At 48.0% G+C, this 13,592-nt stretch overlaps 1 protein-coding gene across 2 annotated transcripts; it reads right to left on the bottom strand.

Annotated features, from left to right (window-relative positions):
* Positions 1-344: 344 nt before the first annotated feature.
* LOC136958638 (cadherin-6-like) lies at positions 345-10,385 on the bottom strand. Of its 2 annotated transcripts, XM_067252678.1 has the most exons (11): positions 10,104-10,385; positions 7,937-8,231; positions 7,689-7,808; positions 6,366-6,539; positions 5,363-5,550; positions 5,002-5,252; positions 4,228-4,364; positions 3,989-4,110; positions 3,132-3,249; positions 2,528-2,779; positions 345-1,600 (listed from the first exon to the last, which is right to left on the bottom strand). In XM_067252678.1, exons 1-11 carry the CDS (start codon positions 10,383-10,385, stop codon positions 1,083-1,085), a joined length of 2,457 nt encoding a protein of 818 aa, XP_067108779.1. In that variant the 3' UTR covers positions 345-1,082. The 2 variants fall into 2 exon arrangements, with proteins under 2 accessions (XP_067108779.1, XP_067108780.1); XM_067252679.1 differs by lacking the exon at positions 7,689-7,808 and having other exon boundaries at positions 10,104-10,181.
* Between the last annotated feature and the right edge of the window lie 3,207 nt (positions 10,386-13,592).

Here is a 13,592-nt window from a genome sequence, read left to right as displayed (position 1 = left end):
TGAACTTGCTTGTTGGAACAGTGTAAACACAACAACACAAATTAGGGAGTCAGGGTGTCTGAGCGGTGAGGGTGTCGGGCTAGTAATCTGAAGGTTGCCAGTTCGATTCCCGGCCGTGCCAAATGACGTTGTGTCCTTGGGCAAGGCACTTCACCATACTTGCCTCGGGGGGAATGTCCCTGTACTTACTGTAAGTCGCTCTGGATAAGAGTGTCTGCTAAATGTAAAGTAATTATGTCTCTGTTCATAAAAATAGTTACAGTTCTTTACCTTGGTGACAGCAGTTGAAATACAGAACAAAAATGTGCAATGTGTGAGCTAATTAAATAAGGTAGCATATACAGTTTAAAAGCTATACAAGGTATTTGTTGGATACTGCATTCCTTTATTTCCTGTAAACACTTGGGGTCAGGGGTCAGTAATAGTAATTTGTTGGTTATGCACAGTACTGTCTTCTCTTTTTAACTACTTCTTTCAAAAGGTTTGACATGTTGCAGTTGTGCTCTAAAAGTTTGGGGGGTTGAAGAAAGGAGTGTTGCAGAATCCGTGGGCTACTGTAATACAGCCTAAACTAAACACTGTTGCATAAGAAGTGTCTCTCAAGATTTTTTTAACAAACGTGAAGCCCAGCAACATATTGTTCTCACAATACTGAATCAGTGTCACAATGTCTATTAAATCCACATCAAATGTTAGCAATCTGGCAAAATACTGACAGTGACATAAAGCACTGAGAAACAAAGATTTTTTTTTCATCTCAATGCAATTTACTGGGAGAACAGAAAACAATATAAATCCCAAAGTTTTTTTTCTGTAACCAAGAACTTCCAAGTGAGAATCACTTTGTCTATGAAGACTGTTTAGCACAAAGAGTAAAAAAACTGAAAACACCCAACTTATCGGACATCAAAGACAATGGCCGTCAGTTTCCAGGGCAACAGAAGGGCACTTAGTAAAAAAATACTCGGCTGACTTAATCCTCCTCTTCAGCCTGTCCAGAGTCACTATGTCTGCAGAGTGTATGTAGGTGTTTATGTGTGTGTGTCTGTGTGTGTATGAGAGTTGTACTGGAACTGCATTAGCTAGGAGTCTCGGTCGCTGTCCTCTGCCCCGTACATGTCTGCCAGTTTCCTGAAGCGCGGCCCCCAGTCGCTGAGGTAATTATAGTCCTGGTCACCCTCGGAGGAGGAGGAGCCTAATGAGCTCAACGACTCCGCCACAGAGCCCGCCCCCTCGTAGGCGTAGGTGGCGAGGGAGTCGTAGGGCGGGGCCGTGGGGTTACTGTCGTTGTCCAGAACCCTCTGGTTTATAAAGTCCCTGACGTCGGCGTTGTCCCGTTGCGTGGGGACGGCGAGCGTGGCGGCGTGGCGTCGCAGGGGCGGGTACAGGAGCGTGTCGGTGGGGATGATGTCGCGACGCTGCTTGGTCTCCTCCACGGCGTCGGGGTGGCGCAGGGCGCCGATGTCGAAGGCCTGCGTGTCCTCCTCTCCGCCGCCCTCGTCGTTGTAGCTGACCACGTTGTCCCTCACGTCCTCCTTGGAGATGATCAGCGGCTCCTGTTTCCTCTGGCGCTTCAGGGCTGCGAACAGCACCACGATCACTGGCGGAGAGGGGGAGGGAGAGGGGAGCTTAACATCAGGTTTATCGGCCCAAAACGACCCCATGCACAGCGTGATCACTGCAAATGGCAAACTGGAATGATTCATTTCATCAAACATTCATTCATAGTGGTCTTCATATCTCAAAGAGAGAGTGAGAGACTGAAAGAGAGATAGAGAGACAGAGAGACTAAGGCAGCGAGAGAGAGAGAGAGAGAGAGAGAGAGAGAGAGAGAGAGAGAGAGAGAGACAAAGACAATGAGAGAGAGAAAGAGAAAGAGAGAGAGGTTAAGAAAGGAATTGAGGTATATTAGGCTGGATGGGTGTTTTGCCTTTCAGGGCTAGTTGGTTCCATTTGGTCACTCAGCTCTCATGCTGCAGTGAACACGCCATGTGAGCACTAGCTGCTTCATGCATGCATAACCCAGATCCCATCTCTCAGTCTCTTTTGCTGAATAGATCAGTATCCCATGGGATTGTAGGTAATTTAGAAAAGGTGACAGGTCTATTGTATGAATTTCCATATATTCAAGGTGCACTTTTTCCTGTGTGCAATCTGTAAAATATGACGCTTGGCTGAGTTCATGGAGGTCATGGCTATGTGGAAATAATAAATAAGATTGAGATCAAATACGTAATCTGACATCTGTAAAACCTTGAGATTTTTGTCTGACTAAAAGTTTCAGTATTTATTGTCATTTTCATAATTTAAAGTATGCAATCCATTTGATTGTGAGTGCCAAGATTTCATGTCAGCCATTGGCTGGTTTCAACAACCCCCTGATGGTTCTGCTTTCAGATATCATGTCACCCACCCCCTCACACACTCATGTTCACCCCCAGCCATCTTGCCATCGTTCAGCACACAGCAGGATGATGATGACAGCTCCACACACACACACACACACAAACACACACGCTGTACTCACTTAGCAGTATGATGACACAGAGCAGGATGGCGATGAGGGCTCCAGTGCTGAGGCCGGCTGAGCTGGTCAGGGCCTCTGCATTACACAGCTCCATGTTGCCCTCGCGGTCACACGTGCACACGCGCACCGTGAGCGTGCCCGTGCTGCTCTGCATCGGGTAGTCACCGTCCGTCATCACCACGGGAACGTGGTAGATGCTCTGGGCGAGGCGGCTGTAGCTCCCTCTCCGTGTGAGTATTCCTGCTGTGTTATCTGCTCCGTGACAACAATATTTGTGTCAGGTGGAGCTTGGAGCACAGACTGTTGTCATGGTTAAATTATTTACTTCCTCGATTGCTCAGATAACTGCAAAATTGTTGTCCATGGCATTGATGACAAAATATTTAGATGGGCATTTGTAACTTTTTTAAGGCAGTTATAAAACAAATGGCATGCACTTCTAAAATCTGGCATTGGGAAGCTACGCAATATTATTTTATCCCTCAAAAACACAATGACATCACTGAACCCACCAGGTGGTGATGTGAACATGTCAATAAGCAGGTGTGTGAAAGTCTAGGTGTGTGAAATGTGGAGCGTGTATGTGGGGGGGGGATCTACCCACCTCCGTTGTCTCTGACGGTGAAGTTGCTGCGGTAGTTAGCCTCTGGGGACAGGCTGAAGAAGAACTTGTTCCCACTCTGGGGCTCGTCGGCATCCACAGCGCTCACCGTCTGGATCTTCTGCTCACAGGACAACAGAGACACACCTCATGTAAATCCTCATCATCTATAGGACACACAGTCCCAAACATGAACAGAGAATCAAACACACACGCGCGAGTGCACTCCACTGGGAAGCAGGGTTGGCTTGATTCCTTCCTCCAAAATGAATTATGACTTTAGATGGATGGGGGGATGAAAGAGTCTGAGAGGAGATGAGTGGCACAGAGCCACCTATTCAAACTCGTCCTTGATGTGTGACAGCTTCCTGTCGTCCTCTATGACGGATTAGCTCATCAGACACCATAGAAGAAGAGAGAAGGGCCCAGGGGACCAATCACACAGCAGGAGATGGGTGGGCTGTCATCACCAAGCTTTATCTCCATATGCATGTGCTGGAATGATGGACATGTCTTATTGTCACAGCCACCTGAGACGCTATAGGACTAATAGACACCCGACTGCCTGCATTCAAACCTGCCGGGTAGTATTTTGTAATAATGTACCCCCTATTTGTGGTCAAATAGATGGTTTTGTGGTATTGTATTAGGAACACACTTCAATGACCAGGTTAACACTTGTTACAAGTACTAACGAGCACCAGTGAGTATATAAACGTAGGCGGGCATTTGTCGGGGGGAATATCCCTGTACTTACTGTAAGTCGCTCTGGATAAGAGCGTCTGCTAAATGACTAAATGTAAATGTCACATGGACGTGGAGCGCATTTGTAAGGGGTTCAACAGGGGAGGTGTCCATACCTGGCCGGGTTTGGTCCTCTCGCAGACGAATGTCTCGTAGATGGTGGGAAAGACGGGCGCGTTGTCATTGACATCCAGCACGCGCACATACACAGGGACCCGGCTGGTCTGGCGGGGGTTGTCTGTGAAAGGAGACCGAAACACACAACCATCAGGTTGGATCCTCACTCTAATGAGGATGTTGGCGCCTCATCAGTGCGCTGGAAGTCATAGGCATGTCGTAGGGACAGGGCACTCACTGAACTCGGTGGCGATGAGGGATATGTTGTGCCAGGCCGCCTCCTCTCGGTCTAGAGACCTGAGCAGGAACACTGAGCCGTTCCCCGGGTGGACGTTGAAGACCCGGTCCAGGTCTGTGCGCCTGTCGATCGAATACCTGCAAGAAGCCCAGACCCCAAATGAGAGGGAGGAGGAGAAAGGGAGAGCGAGAGAAAGAAAGAAAGAACGAGGCAGAGTGTGCCGTGAAGCATGCAGTCAAGAGTTATTCTTGAATGTAGTCGAACCCCTTGAGTGGGGTTGATTCCACTTGACCTAAGCTCTTGCTCGTACCGCAGCGCTATGAGAACAAAGAATGTCTTCTGGGTTCGATATACGGTGGTAATATGTAATTTGCTCTTATTCAAAGTCTCTCTACCTCTTAGTCTCTCTTTCTCTGTCTACTTTGCCTACCCTGTCAGTCAGGTAGATGGAGGGACATATCCCTACAGAGCAACAGAGCAACTAGATTCAGAGTACAGTGTGCCTGTGGCAGCTCCTGGACGGGTTCTCTTTCACCTCGATGCCCTTTACCTGACTTCCCATGAGGGTGGCAACAAGCCAATAATTAGGGATCATGGGACCATGATTTAATTTGTTCAGTTCACAAGTGGGTTTAGGAAGCACACACACACACATATGCACCCACACATCTTCCTCTATGACGCCTTTCCACAATTCTAGCCTAGGATTGGCACCGCGTGCTAGCCAGCAGGTCGGACTTGAAGAGTTGACGTTCCGGAACATTCTTTCCGTACCTGACCGGGCTGCGGTAGGCGTCCGGGTCCACGGCGCTGACCGAGCCCAGGGCCATGCCCACGGCGGCGTCCTCCTTCACCTCCATCATGTAGCTGGCCCGCTCAAACAGCGGCGGCTCGTCCACGTCCTCCACGCTGACGCGCACCGTCGCCATGTCCTTGGTGCCCACGGACAGGAAGCGCGAGTCCAGCTGCGTGTTCTGCACCTGGATCTCCAGCGTGTACGAGCGCTTCCTCTCGTAGTCTAGGGGCTGCAGAACGCCGCAGAGTTAGCCAACCCAACTGATGCTGGAGCACTGGCATTGTGCCGTGACACATGTCCGTGTAGTCTAGATGCTGACTGGCAGCGGTTGGTATTTACCTTGACAACAGCGATGACTCCTTCTTGTGTGTCTTTGTCTGTGCTGATGTCGAACACGTCGATGCCGTCGCCGCTGACTACGGTGTAGTCCATCTCGGCATTGCTGCCGATGTCTTTATCTGTGGCTCGGATTCTCCCCACGGGAGTCCCTGCCTTCATCGACTCAGGAACGCTGAACTGGTATATGCCTGGAGGCATTGACACGCACACATTCAGAAGAACATTAGTTCAACATTCAGTGTGATTTACCACCATGGACAACTCCTGCTCTGAAGCCTGAACCAAAAGGCAGTGTTACACAACCGTGGAACACATGTAAGACTGGAATATTGTCTCCGACAGGACTGAATACAAAGAGGCGAATGGTCCTCCCAGCCACGTCCCACCTCAAACTGTAGTGTGTGTGTGTTTATGTATGTGTGTGAGTGTTTGTGATCAGCCTTCTCTCTAACATCTAGCATGAAGGGACTTATTTTGTAATGCCAAAGCAATCTGTCCAACAGATCCCCGGGTGCAATCAATTGACAGCAGCCAGTCATGACAACACAGGGTGAGGAAAGGGAAATAAAGAAAGAGAAAACATTGGCAGTGTCAGAATGAGAGGAAAAGAAGGTTAGAGTGGGAAGCGGGAGAAAGTGAGAGAGTGTCAAAGAGGAGAGGAAAGAGAGGAGGAGAGAAGTACTCTGTTGATTTAATCTGGATTACAAAAAAAATAAACTGAATGACTTTGTGAACTGGGCCAGCACTGTGGTTGTTTAATCATGTCCTCATTCTCGATGGACACTCAGCTACCACCTCTTCTGCTGAGAGACAACACTGTGTGCAGCAGACAGTTCTGAATGACGTCCCCATGGGGTGAGCACAGCTGAAGCCCACACCCAGAGGACCTCGTTTCATCCTGCCAATTCCAAAGTGTACTGGGAGTACTCCCAGTGATTGGTCTCTGGGGAAATACAGGCTTTTCCTGGTCAATAAAAACAGTGTGCGAAACATTAATACTCACTCTGTGTGAAGCGTGGTGGGTTATCGTTGACATCGGTCAGAGTGATGTTGATCACCGTGGATCCGGTCAAGCCGCCCCTCTGGCCGGCCATGTCCTTGGCCTCGATAACCACCTGGTAGTGCTCGCGCTGCTCCCGGTCCATGTCGTCAGGACCCAAGGCTGTCCTGATCACGCCTACGCAGAAAACGAGCAAACTGAAGAGTTTAGTGAATCCACATCATCGACCACTCACTGCTACAGTATGTGAAGCTACAGCGAAGGCTTTCATTGCCCTTTCTTTGTGATTAGGACACTATACTCTAGCTCGAAAGAACAGGCTTCTGCGAGCGGTACGTTTTCTCATTCCATGCTACGTTGCACAATGAACTGCTTCTTGTATCTTTTTTTATTTTATTTTATTTTTTTAAGAAAAATTGTACGACATTGCGTTTGACATCCATGTTTAACAGCGTCAATGTCATTTCTCCACGAACGTCAACAGATCATTTACAGGTAACGGGTACGTAGGATGTTTGAACACAGCCGTGAGCGGAGCTGAGCGGGGGGCTGTTCCCTCCTCTAAGCCTCCATGATACACTGAGTACTGCCCGACATGGACAGAAGCGAAGCAGTCTGCCAGTCAGGCGGTCATTTTGCCTCGTACAATAGCTTCTGTCGGAGCGTTTCTGTGAATAAGAGCTTCTGTTTTAGAGATTAACCCCCGAGCCCACGGGGGACCCATCTCTTCTCGTCTCCAAAGCTCTTAGGCTTTCAAGTCCTGTCTGTGTGTAAATGTGTGTGTGTGTGACAGGGACAACCTCTGGCATGTCACAACTGGGATCAGGCATATCGCTGCTAAGCCTTGTCATAATCTGGCAGCCTTTTCTGAGGCCATCTCCCTTTTGTTTAAAACACAGAACAGTGGAGGAGATTTTCCAGGGTGCACATTATAAATGATTAAATGTGTCGTCGCTCTGCTTTAGACAGTGAAAATGGAGGTTGGGAATGCACTAATGGCCCGGTTCTGAGTAGTGCATTACAATACATCAACCGCTCCCTGCCACACACACACACACACACACGCGTACACACAGACACACAATTCCTTTCATCGAGACATTCATTTTTCTTTTCGCTAAAGCAAGGGGGCAGTCCACTCTCACATCCTCTTCACTAGACAGGTCATTAGGAAGAAAAGAGAGGCCTGTAGAGGAGAGGAACTACAGGTGCAGCGTCATACATCCTCGCCAAAGACATTCGGCCTGGATCTCTTGACACTGTGTTACTGTCCCTGCACACCGACCTGGTCTTTCGAAACCACCTCCGCTACGCAAGCCCACTGACCTGTGGTGAGATCGACAGAGAAGTAAGGGTGTCCTTGGCTGATGCTGTACACCAGCTTGGCGCTGTTTCCGTACATGCTGTCATCAGCATCAGTGGCGGTCACCTGGATTACTGACGTGCCTGGGGGAGAGAGAGAGAGAGAGAGAGAGAGAGATTTATCAAATTTCTTCAATACTAATCAATCAATAATATTTCTGACACACATACCTAAATCAAAGAACCAGATGGAGATATTGTGAGTGACTCACCAATGTTGGACCTCTCTGGTACTGTTCCGGTGTAGACCTCCTTAGCGAATTTAGGCTCATTGTCGTTGATGTCGTGGAGCTTGACGACAAACTCTGTCTCCGGTTCCAGCTTGTGACCTGTGCTCCTGTTCACCACAGTTGCCCGGAGGGTGTAGAAGGCCTTCTCCTCCCTGTCCAGCTTCTTGGTGGCGTGCAGGTCGCCGTTTTTCTCGTCAATGACAAACAAAGAGCCCGCGCCCTCACCAGACAGGATGTACTTGACACCGCCGTCGCCCCGGTCCATGTCTGACTGGAGCTATAGTTCATGAAACACAACACAGAGTCAGCACATTCATATTTAGCTAAGATTGAGCTAGCTTTATGAGATAAAGGCTAAAGGTTGTAGGCAACCTTCACGTCTGCTTGGGGTTGGGGTGGCTACAACCTGTTAGAAGCTTTTGATCTAAGAACCGTTTGATCCAAAGAACAAGGGCAGAATCAACACACAGTCAACCAGATCTCTGATGAGACAGCCTGCACTCTAATCAAACACAGTCGATCTCCTTGATTCTCAAATGAACCCTGTGTGACTGTATGTACATCATACCTACACCCACCCTCTGGCTCTAGTCGTCTAACTATATCTTCCACTGCACCAGATGTATCACACCCATACGTCACCTGTCCAATCAGAGAAGCTATCAGAGCGGTCGATATGTGTCCCTGAGCTCTCACTGGACCCTCCCATCCATTATCTCTGAAAGCCCGAGCCAGGTCCAGCTACGAACCAGCACATCTAGCAGTAGTGTAGCAGGTTGCAGAACAAACCCACTCTAGGGAAATGACGGTGGTAGGGGGATAGAGAAGGAAATGTCTTTGAAAGAAAATAAAACAGAGGCATGACACCTCAGCACGGGCAAAGAAGAATGATCATAGATCATAGATTTACCCCCCTCCCCCCCAAGCACACAGTCGAGCCTTCTCATTATCATACAGTGTATTCCTGTGCCCGTGGCCATTACAGCCACACGTACAAAGCTTATGCTTTCATACTCTGCCACGCACATCGAGATCGGTGCTCCGAAGTACAAATGTCACTGCAGTCATCTCTATAGTCAACACCACCATGAGTGACGCCGTCACAAACTCCTACATATGTATGAATCTGGCACAAAAACACACACATGCACATAGCCACACATGCACTCGCACTCTGTCACATATATCCCCGGGAAAGAGGCAACACTAGAACAGAGCATGTGACAGAGCACATCTCATTATATGTGCAGTAACACGGCAGGCTTGTGGAGAAAAAGAGGATTGTGACAAGGTGGATCATTCTCTTCAGGGCTTTCTGAAAAGAGCCCCTGCCCAGCTCACACACACTCGGTCCCAACTCTTTCTTTCTTTCTTTCATTCCTGTCTATCTTTCTTTCTTTCTTTCTTTCCACCTGTCTACCTTATCTCTTTTTCATACACTCTTCATCTCTTTGTCCCCCCCCCCTCTCTCTCTCTCTCTCTCTCTTTCCCTCTATATCTCCAGCCTCTTTGATCATGTCATATCCGAGACCTACTGTGTGTGCGGCTGGTCTGAGAGTCTGACTGTGAGAACATGCCGGGCTGGAGGGCCCAGAGCCTCTGTAGCCTCTGCAGCTACACGCTCACTCTCCTGTCTCTCATCTCCTGCACCAGACCCCATCCAGCCATCCTGCCATCCACCTTGCCCTCAATGAAACACACTACACAGGGGGTCCAATATAAAAACATCCAAAACCCAAATTCACAAGCTCAGGTTGGAGCTCGATTTGTTTGGTCTTTTCAAAAGGTAGAAATAATAGTATTCACGCTGTTCGTGCTGTCGGGTACACAGTGAAGCACTGTTTCATTTCTTCAGGCAATCATGTATCTCTTTCAGTTTTGGTTTGACACGTTATGCCCTACAGGCCTAAAGTATCCCATGAACTAGACTCTGTTCCTCCTCTCTCATCTGCCTAATGGGTGGTCTTGAGATTGAAGGGTTACCACAGTCCTAGGCATTGATGGATACCTCGTGTTTTGTATTTATGAGCCACTGTGTGTTTCAGTTGGCATTGCAACAGGTGTTTAGTTGATATTGTTCAAACATCACCCCAAAACATGTTACAGCATTTGCATATCGTTTTCGCCTTGACTGGTTTGCAGGTCCCACCTTGCCAATGTACTGGTGATCACTTCCTGTGTACTCCTCCTGGAGGAAGAACTGGTTCCACATCCAGCCTCGTCGGACACGCTTCAGAGCTTGAAGCTCGCTGAAGCGCTCATCATTCTGGGGGACTGGCCCCACGCGGTCCCCTGCTACCTCCAGCCCTCCAGTCGCTGGCTTGGCATCAGTCTCTGGTTGGCTGACGAGAGACATGGTCTGCACAGGCACAGACAGTACTAGGGCCAGGGCCACCGTGGTCCACAGAGGGACCAGCAAGACCGTTCTCATCTTGGCGTCTTCTCTTTCTCTCTTTCTTTTTCCTCTGTTCAATGGTGTTGGTGGAGTGTTCTATCTGTGCAGATGTTTAGGTTCTGTCAGGGAAGCCTCCCTCATACTCCCTCCTCTGAATGGTTGGAAACCTGTTGATGAAGAAAAAAGAGAGAAGATTTATATATAACGTTTTGTAGTTATATTTATTTTATATAACTGGTAGTTTTGGGTTTATAGTTTCATTTATAGTTGAACTGAAAAGTAAAAAACATATGAAAAAATAATCACAGACAACCATTTTTAAATGAGAACAATTTAAAACCTTTTTGAGACGCTTGTCTGTGAAAAGTTTTTCAGATATCTTTGTCAACTTTCAAATGTTTCACTTCAAGGACTCAATTATAGTTTAGGAATCAATAGAAACTGTTCCTGCCATGTAATGGGTGAATACGACCTGGGAGCAGAGAGACCCCGCCCCCCCCCCCCCCCCCGCCTCTGATAGAAACCAGCCTTTATTCTGCAACCACTAAAAGCCTTTGCACTCAAACACACAAAAATCAATGAATCAATCAAAATTCACATCATATGAACCACTTTGCAGGTCAGAACCGCTAACAGAGCAATTACACGACTTATGGTGCTTTCAGCTATCAAAGCTCTGGGCTATGCAACATCTTAATAATAGCATGCAAATTATATGGTGGCTAACAGCACTTTGTACCTGCCCTGACCAGATCAAACTACTGTAAGCCCGAACATACTCAAACCCTCAAGCCCACATGATGCACATACATAATGTATACCCTTCCCAAGACTCCCAGCCTCTCTCTTGTCATTGAAACCATCAGTGGTGAAACTATGTGTGAGGCAGGAGTATGAGGACAGAGGTTAAATCAATTTCCTGCTCAGTGTTTTACCAGCAGGTTGACCCACATCGCAATGTTTAGATTTACATTTGAGTCATCCACTTTATCCTTTTATTGAGAGTGCTTCAGAACCAGTCCAATCAATTCAGAATCAGGTGGGTGAAGAGGGCAGGCTCAGTCCAGATCTCCTGTTTTGGTCAACCGTGCATGCTTGTCATTGGCTGAACTGCAATCAACATGTTTATTTCCATCAGCCCCGAAGGCCAAGGGTCAACATGGCCCTCCCTCTCTGTCACACGCACATGTACGCTTACACACACACACACACACACACACACACACACAGTCATACACGCTGAGGCAGTGAATCACAGTGTAATTATGATGGTGAAACAAGCAAAACATTCCTCCTTTCCACTCTGAGGCTACTGCTGCTCTACCTTTCCATACATTAAAACCATTAGGCTAGCTTTATGAATGGCCTTAATTGAATCAGGTCACAGCAGATACTAGACAGTATTGATTAGCTGTCAGAATCAGTCAGCTTTATAATGCCTTGGAGGTTTGAAACTGAGGGGTGGGAAGTTACTGAAGGGACTTTGGCCCAGAGTGTGTTTTTGTCCCAGGGACAAATCCTTTACATTGCTATTAGCCAACTGGAGCAGTAAAATGTGTGTATTTATACGTGAGCGTGAGGGTATGTGTGTACAGTGTGCGAGAGCAGGGTGTGTGTGCATGCACAAGGAGAACCCTATTAGTCAAGCCCCAGGAGCGCTCCTCCACAGCTCTGTGACCTGTTAAATCCAATGACAACATCTTGCTGGGGGAAGTCACCTGAATGCAACACCATAGAGGACACACACACACAAAAGTGTCCCACGACAAAATACTTTGATTAACTCATTTACACATCATTCACACATGAAAGAAACTGGAGGCATCCTAAAGTGTGTGTTTATCATGAATGCAAATGTCTGCGTATAGTACGTATGGATCTCTGTGTGTACTTTAGCTTCCATTGAATAAGCCATTTTGTATTGTATCTAAATACATCCTGTATACTGTAGTTAAAGACACAGACTCCTCTTCTGTTGTGGACAGCAGGTCCAAAAAACACCCTTGGTGGTTCTTACCTTGACCTTCAGGATACACTGCTTCACTGACTTTAATACATCACATCTACCATAGGGGATTTGACTGGCCCCCAGGGGACTGGGTAGGGTGTCGTGTGTGAAGGTTTGTGTGTGTGTGTGTGTGTCTATGAGAGTGCTTGCTGAAGGCCTGACTATACCAGGACCAGCCACACCTGTGAGGGCGACGGTGAGGGTGTCAGTGTGTGACTGTGTGTGTGGGAAGGGGAGCCGAGAGACTGTGCGTGTGCGTGCATGTGGCCCTGCCACAGCCGACAGCCCCGTAGTGGGTCCTGAAGACTCCCACAGGACCAATTAGAGGTGAAGAAAGGAGAATGTCATCATCCACAGGCTGTCACACGCGTGTGTGTGTGTGTGAGAGAGAGAGAGAGAGAGAGAGAGAGAGAGAGAGAGAGAGAGAGAGAGAGAGAGAGAGAGAGAGAGAGAGAGAGAGAGAGAGAGAGAGAGAGAGAGAGAGAGAGAGAGAGAGAGAGAGAGAGAGAGAGAGACTGGCAGGCAGGCAGGCAGGCAGGCAGGCTTCTACACTGGGGAAGGGCAGTAGTATAAGGGCAGCTCATGCCCGGCGGTATCTGAGGAACAGACCCAGTCTGCAGTTTGCTAATGAAGAGCTCTGCTTTCACCTCCCACTTTGTTTAATTAGAATATTCGGACACACATCATTTGATCAATCCACATGTCAACGATCACTTTGGAATTATACATGGGGGGCAGATGGCTGAGCGGTTAGGGAGACAGGCAATTAATCAGAAGGTTGTTGGTTCGATTCCCGTCCGTGCCAAATGACGTTGTGTCCTTGGGCAAGGCACTTCACTCTACTTGCGTCGGGGGAATGCCCCTGTACTTACTGTAAATCGCTGTGGATAAGAGCGTCTGCTAAATGTAAATGTATGTAGGAGTTGGTGTCTGCCTTTTTGTATGGAGTCTTTTAAGTCGTTTTTCTCTGGTTGCAGCAAAATGGATGTTTCAGGGAGTACAACGCTGCACACAGAAGAAAGCAATATTTCCTGGACTGATCTCAAGTTACCACTACTGCAAGTGCCAGGGAGCCTAGCCACCCAACCAGGCAGTCAGGCAGCATTTCATGAAATGAGCCGGTGGTCATCAACTTACAATGATTTGGTCATCAATTTCTATTGATCAGTCTGTTTATAGGGAGAAAATGAGTCTAGACTGTGGGCTGCAAGGTTGCATACACAATGACATCAGCT

The sequence above is a fragment of the Osmerus mordax genome, chromosome 16 (genome assembly GCF_038355195.1).
Source record: "Osmerus mordax isolate fOsmMor3 chromosome 16, fOsmMor3.pri, whole genome shotgun sequence".
NCBI lineage: Eukaryota > Metazoa > Chordata > Actinopteri > Osmeriformes > Osmeridae > Osmerus > Osmerus mordax.
Note: the sequence above shows the minus strand (reverse complement) of the source record. Positions and strands in the feature narration are given on the sequence as shown.